The 6,882-nt window shown below is 32.5% G+C and overlaps 1 protein-coding gene across 1 annotated transcript; it reads left to right on the top strand.

Annotated features, from left to right (window-relative positions):
- The first annotated feature begins 2,893 nt into the window (after positions 1-2,893).
- LOC149963277 (uncharacterized) lies at positions 2,894-6,566 on the top strand. Its single transcript, XM_090165856.1, has 3 exons — positions 2,894-2,962; positions 6,081-6,247; positions 6,392-6,566. The coding sequence occupies exons 1-3, from the start codon at positions 2,894-2,896 to the stop codon at positions 6,564-6,566; spliced, it is 411 nt and encodes a 136-aa protein (XP_090021982.1).
- Positions 6,567-6,882: the final 316 nt, after the last annotated feature.

Genomic DNA, 6,882 nt, shown 5'->3' with positions numbered 1-6,882 from the left:
ATGCAAAAATGCTTATAATCCTTGCGCTATTGAAAAGATTACCATGGAAATGTAATCATGTGATCACGAGGCACGATCTAAACTTGACATGGGCAAAGCCAGAAACGCGCGAGAAATTCTCACTAACTTCCGTTTCCCATCAGTAAAGTTGATGACGCCTATTTCGTCACGGAATTGTAAGTGACGTAATTTACGTCATATCCCGTGAACAAGGTTTCATTAATGAAAATGCTTTTATGGCATACTTATGAGTGATTATGTTACATATGATAATATATAACAATAAAAGGAATTTATCAAATGAGCAATATATTTTGTAGTCAAAAAAGATTTTAAGGTTGTACATGAAATGAGCTTTTAAATCAATCATAGATGATTTAAGAGAACCATGAAATATGGCTCTATTTAGAAATTAGATCGTTACTGAACGAAAGAACAGATTTATCTTTCGTACCGCGAACAAATGTTTTCCTACAATTTCCATAACGTTCGTAAATTAACGAAAGCGCTCCTTCCCTATTGAAACGTATACAAAAGGTAAAATTGTTACCTCAAACGCTAAACGATGGCTCGTAAAATCATGGTGGTATTCAAGAAGTTCCGGTTTATAGTTTTGGATTATAAATCGTTTTAAAATCAATTTAACTACTTAAAGTGTTGGTTGCACAAAAATCGATAGTAATAAAATCAATGAATGCCGGCTTTTTTTGAAGCCCAGAACGTTCTCTTTCCAAAAATGTCGTTATCGAAACAAATTTCCAAGCCTAAGTGTATTAACTTTGAGTCCGAAACTGACCTTTTTCGCTTCTCAAAATCCTGAAATTTTCGGCGAATTTCTCTCCTCCGTAGCACGAGCAATTTGGGGCAAATCAAAGCTGTAGTTTTATTCCTTAAATAGAAGAAACTGAAGTGGAGGGATTCTGTTTACTTGTAGAAGTTTTCAAACCAAAGGTTTTTAATCATAATATTAGGCTTATTATCGAAATAAAAAATATTTTTTTTACGCGCGCGCTAAGCGGCGCGCGCGAACCGACGTTTATCAACAAATTTACGAGGAGCCTTCGGCTTCATATCGTTTTTCTACTACGAAGGCTTGTGTATGCCTATTTCAATTACTACCGCGTAGGACTTTTTCCTGGGTGTTAAATCAACCTGCTTTTAATCCCAGATGTAAAGAAATGTATTACAGACAATTAGCCAATGATACGCTTCGCATTTTCTGACGTCATGGGTGCCGAGAAGTCTGGAAATTCGCCGAAAAACTCGATTTCCACCATTTCGACTTCTTTTTATAATAATTCAAAGACAACATAACCGATTTTGATGAAATTTTCTGTACTTGCTATAAAATGTTTGCTCTTTCTAATGAATCATTAATTAGCCATAGCTAAAATTTCGTGCAACCAATACTTTAAGTAACGGATCAAGTTCAAACAACGAAACAAAAAGAAAATGACGACTCCATTGAAAATATTGATGCTTAAATGCCCTCCGGAATCCACAATTTTCGTTGAATGGATATTCAGCTCTTTTTGGTGACACAACGTAACTTGGTATAGGATATAGATTGCATCGCCCCATAGCCCCGAAGACAGAAACCTAAAGTACGCTTGGTACCTATAGGCTCTTGTTACCTCAAAAGCTAAACGATGGCTCGTAAAATCATGGTGGTATTCAAGAAGTTCCGGTTTATAGTTTTGGATTATAAATCGTTTTAAAATCAATTTAACTACTTAAGTAAAGGATAAAGTTCAAACAACGAAACAAAAGTTTGGAACAAAATATTTTTAACCTAAAAATCATTTTAGTATATTTGACCCATAAAATGAGGAATGCTTTGCTGAAGATGGCGCTAAAAAACAATACGGGCTTTCTGGTTTCTATTTATGAAAGGGGCGCGATGCATGCTAAACGGCACATTCCAATTAGAGTTTTTAAACAAATTGAGAAATTTGACACCGTCAACGTTTTCCAGTTTTAAATAAATAAGGTTTTTTCTGCATTTTAAAAAATAATCATAGTAAAAACCAAATATGCATAATGTTTATTACGTACGAAATATATAAAAACTTTTTATTCATATACTTTTCGTAAAATAAAAATTTACTTATTTATAAATCACTTTCCTTTCAAACATAAACGCGCGCATATCCCCCACACGCACACTACCTACAAACTTAAACCTACAATCAATAAATACTAGAATTACTTAGTTTAAATCGAAACTTTTCGTATTTGAAATTGCTTCAACTTTCAAACATGCTTAAATATTAAGCGCATTTTATAGAACAACGATAACAATCCATTTCAAGCACGAACAAATACTGGGCTATTTTTCTTCAAAAAAGTAACGATATCGTTTCTTTCCCAACTTAGTGTTTCATTAAGAAAATGTTTGAGTTCTCGATATGAAGAATTTTATTTGAGGGGTAAAAAATTCTTGGTTTGGGTGATGCCTTCCCCCTCGCCACTTTTCAGGAACATTAAGTGTATCGATGTACTCCACCGCGGTAAAATATTTCGCTTTAAAATACGCGGATAATAAACTTTTGCTTGCGATAATTTGATAATTTATTTTCCTAAATAAAGTATATAAAGTAGTTATATGATTGAACCTAAAATACGACATTTTAAAAACAATAATACGACTTTTAAAAATTGATTCACATGTAACTTAAATCAGTGCTTTTAGTAAGCCTAATATGACGTGATATCGCGCTAGCCACAAATGTCATGTGGAGTATATTACAAGAAAACGAATATTTAAACGGATTTAAAACTTTAAAAGGTAACAATTTTAAATGACCTTAAAATTAGACTTTTTTCGTGGTTTTTAATTAGTTGACATTCAATTCTAAGCCAGAAAAGGAACATATTAATTGGTTCATAAAAAATGACCAGCCAAGGGTTAAGTATTGATGCATTGTTGAAGAATTATGAAGATGATTTTTTCGAACTGGATGTAACCTATAAAGCTATTTGCGAGTCGTTGTTGATGGATGGAAGTCTTTAGCAAATTCTAGATAAACTATGCTTAAAATACAACAGAGGATGGAAACATAACACCTAAAATTTCGGTTAGGGGTTTGTTTACTGACTGAAGCCTTTGCTCTCATTTCAAATTCAGTCCTCAAATAAAATTACACTTTGTATATTGAACTTTCGGGGCGTTTAAAACTGCAATCGGCGGCAAAGGTTGCTGAAGTACGTGGCATTTTTATTCTCTGTATTAAACTAATCACTTAATTAAAATCTTTAAATGAGGTCCAAACAAAACCGAGCGTGAAGTAAAATACTAGGCTAGCGTTTCTGTAACAGAAGCGGACGATTCAAGACGTCGAAAGCGAGGACCAAAACAATGTATCCCAAAATTCCCCGGAATGCACTACTTTTCGCTGGAAAATATGACGAATCACGTGGAAAAAAACACGTGATCGATAGCTGTTTAAAAGGGATGTCAAACATGGTGGAAGGTAAAATCTGAAGGCACTATTAGACTTTATCTAAATATTTACTTTTGGTCTTACATAAAAAGTAAATTGTGGTATTACCTTTATAACATTTTTATTAGATATTTATTTTTTGAATATTTATTTAGGAATATAAATTACACAGAGAGCATTTTTAATTAATTAAAGATAAATATCGTTTTTAACAAATAGGATCATAGCAAGTTTTTTCAACGGAAAACATTTTTTGGGCACTAGACGCTTTAATGCGTTCAGTTATAGACATTGGCTCCAAATATTAGTAAGGGAAACGAATGATGAACATGCCACAGAGAATAAAAAAGAAACAATAACGACTAGTAAGAGCATTTATCTTTTAATAATATTTGCAATCCTTACCTCACTCAGAGGGATAAATTTTTTTCATTTAATTATTAAATTAATTACGACAAAATTCCAAATTAAGGAGCGTCCAATAGAAAATGCAGGCCCCCTGGCGTGGAGAACTTGAATTGAAAAGTGCTAATATGAAAATTAAGATTTCAGTCGTAATGGAACGGGAAAGAATGGTAACTGAAAACTGGCCTTATTGGATTTTCCTGTGCGTTTCATTGAAACAGAACGTAACTCACAAGTGTTAATATGAAAGGAAACCCCAAATGAATTACGCGTAATGGTGATAGAGAAAGAATGGTGTGAATCTATTAAAGAACAAATGAATTTTCCTAAACTGTGTGTTACACTTTCTATAATGAAATAATTACCTCAAAAAATGGATCAAATAATATTTTATGAAATATTCGTATATCATGAAACAACCTTACCTTACAAGAAACGACATCACAAAAGGGGAAAAGAAAATTTAAACAACTGACAAAATTCAGGGAAACAGCAAATACTAGTACAGTATGAGTAAATACAAACGGATTCCTAACAATTCAAATTATATAATGTTAAATTTAATTACTAAATCATTAAGTTCAGATAAATTTAATAAGTCATTAAATTATTAAATAAATAAACAAATTCTACGACCTTTCGTAAAATTCTCGGGACAGGCACAGACCGGAGATAGCTGGAACCACAATCCTATTCATACCACCAAAATGCATTTGTAGTTTTAAGTCATAAGCCATAAAGGGTTACATAAATACTAAAAAATTTATTGCGTCATCTAAAGATGGCCGTTATAAAGAAAAAAATCAGAAACTGGCTGCGGACCCACAGAAAACTATCTTTTAGCACCTACTATTTTATCGATATTATTACATTTTGATTTTGGAAACTATATCAAAATCTATAACAAGGTATCTTAGTTCTTTAAAAATTGCAAAAATTAATCCAATTCAATGTGAGGATCTTTTATCAGCGAAATCTTCGATTATTGCCGTCCGCAAGAACCTTTGAAAAATGGGGAAACTTCATTTGTAATGATTGGAACATCAAACCTTCATTAGTGCAGTTATAGGTTGGTAAAGGTAAATATTTGCCCCCAGCGGGCGTCCATGACTTATCAGCTGATTTTACGCTGCGAAAAAGAAATGGATGCTGTTTCCTGAACAATTAAGAATGCAGAAGTATATTGAACAGCTCTCACAAAACTGATCGATAAGGCTTTGAATTATTTATCTTTGTACTTCAACATGTTTAGCCTTTAATTACCATATTTCTTTATCAAACTCCATTAACTCCATATGGTTATTGTTTGTTTGCTTTTTATAACATGTACTGGAATAATATTTTGACATGCTCGTGTTGGGTCGTTAAAGTTAACATGTTTTATAACTTAGACATTGTAACCGCCTATCCATCTGTTGGATTCCCTGTAAATTTTTATTTTACGATAAGAATAAAAAGTTTTTTCTATATTTCTTACGTAATAAACATTATGCATATTTTGTTTTTAATATTATTATTTTTTAAAATGCAGAAAAAACCATATTTATTTAAAACTGGAAAACGTTGACGGTGTCGAATTTCTCAATTTGTTTAAAAACTCTAATTGGAATGTGCCGTTAAGCATGCATCGCGCCCCTTTCATAAATAGGAACCAGAAAGCCCATATTGTTATGTAGCGCCATCTTCAGCAAAGCCAAGCTTCCTCATTTTATGAGTCAAATATACTAAAATGATTTTTAGGTTAAAAATATTTTGTTCCAAACTTTTGTTTCGTTGTTTGAACTTTATCCTTTACTTAAGTAGTTAAATTGATTTTAAAACGATTTATAATCCAACACTATAAACCGGAACTTCTTGAATACCACCATGATTTTAAGAGCCATCGTTTAGCTTTTGAGGTAACAAGAGCCTATAGGTACCAAGCGTACTTTAGGTTTCTGTCTTCGGGGCTATGGGGCGATGCAATCTATATCCTATACCAAGTTACGTTGTGTCACCAAAAAGAGCTGAATATCCATTCAACGAAAATTGTGGATTCCGGAGGGCATTTAAGCATCAATATTTTCAATGGAGTCGTCATTTTCACATCTTGCAAGCTTTCATCTACTATTAACTCGTTATTTTAAATGTCATCTGTAATATTTAAATTACCTTATTTGTTCTCAAATAGTTTCAAATAAAATACTTCATCTAACAATTAAAGATTTTTCCCTGATCTTAAAGGGATTATAGGGATACTTCCACAAAAAACCGTCGATAGTGAACCAAGTATTTGGAATACAGCCTTATCAGTTTGAGCCTTTGCTTCCTGATGATCAGCAGAATGAAAATATTAATGAAAATCAAGGCGAAGATGCCCCACAAGACGCTGGACAACCTCGACTACATAACACAAATTGGTGAGTAATTTCTGTGAAAATTCCTTTTCCAATCTGAGACCACTACCAAATGCTAGAAAAATATAGTATGTCCATTATATTAGTCTCGGGCACATTAATAGTTAAATTTGAACTAGCAATGATTTTTTCTAATTTCCCTAATAGGTGCAACTGTGGAAATTGCTTTGTAATGCCCACAATTGAAGAAAGCTTTTGTTGTCGGGATTTTCCACCAAATCCCAAAGTTATACAAAAGATTGGTGATTATCAATGTATTATAGAAACAGAACCTTTTGAAGATATATTGAGGCGTAATATACTAGAAATATTGTGCGCTTAAGCTTTTTTAAGAACCTTGAGAAATATTGTTTGATGAGTTTATGGATAATAATTTTCAACCTGATCCAAATAACGTAAACAAGTTAGTAACTATACATTACTATATGAAATACCATTTATCAGTATTACTTATATATAAATATATTGGTAGAACCTTCAGGTTTATTGTTTACAAACTCTACACACGATGGATATACAGGAAATTGGGTCGTAGAGTTCGACGACCTATTCCTAGCTGTGTTATAAATAAAGTTCGCAGAGAATTCCCATCTAACAATTATCATGGGTTTAGTGAAGCTAATGTTAATTAAATTAAT

Source organism: Leiobunum rupestre, chromosome 1 (genome assembly GCF_980474605.1).
Source record: "Leiobunum rupestre chromosome 1, qqLeiRupe1.1.hap1, whole genome shotgun sequence".
In the NCBI taxonomy this organism is placed as follows: Eukaryota; Metazoa; Arthropoda; class Arachnida; order Opiliones; family Sclerosomatidae; genus Leiobunum; species Leiobunum rupestre.
Note: the sequence above shows the minus strand (reverse complement) of the source record. Positions and strands in the feature narration are given on the sequence as shown.

Coding starts and splice junctions, on each gene's coding strand:
- LOC149963277 (XM_090165856.1), top strand. CDS start 2,894: ATGACCAGCCAAGGGTTAAGTATTGATGCATTGTTGAAGAATTATGAA. Junction 2,963..6,080: donor ATGATTTTTTCGAACTGGAT/GTAACCTATAAA, acceptor AAGGGATTATAG/GGATACTTCCACAAAAAACC. Junction 6,248..6,391: donor CGACTACATAACACAAATTG/GTGAGTAATTTC, acceptor TTTCCCTAATAG/GTGCAACTGTGGAAATTGCT.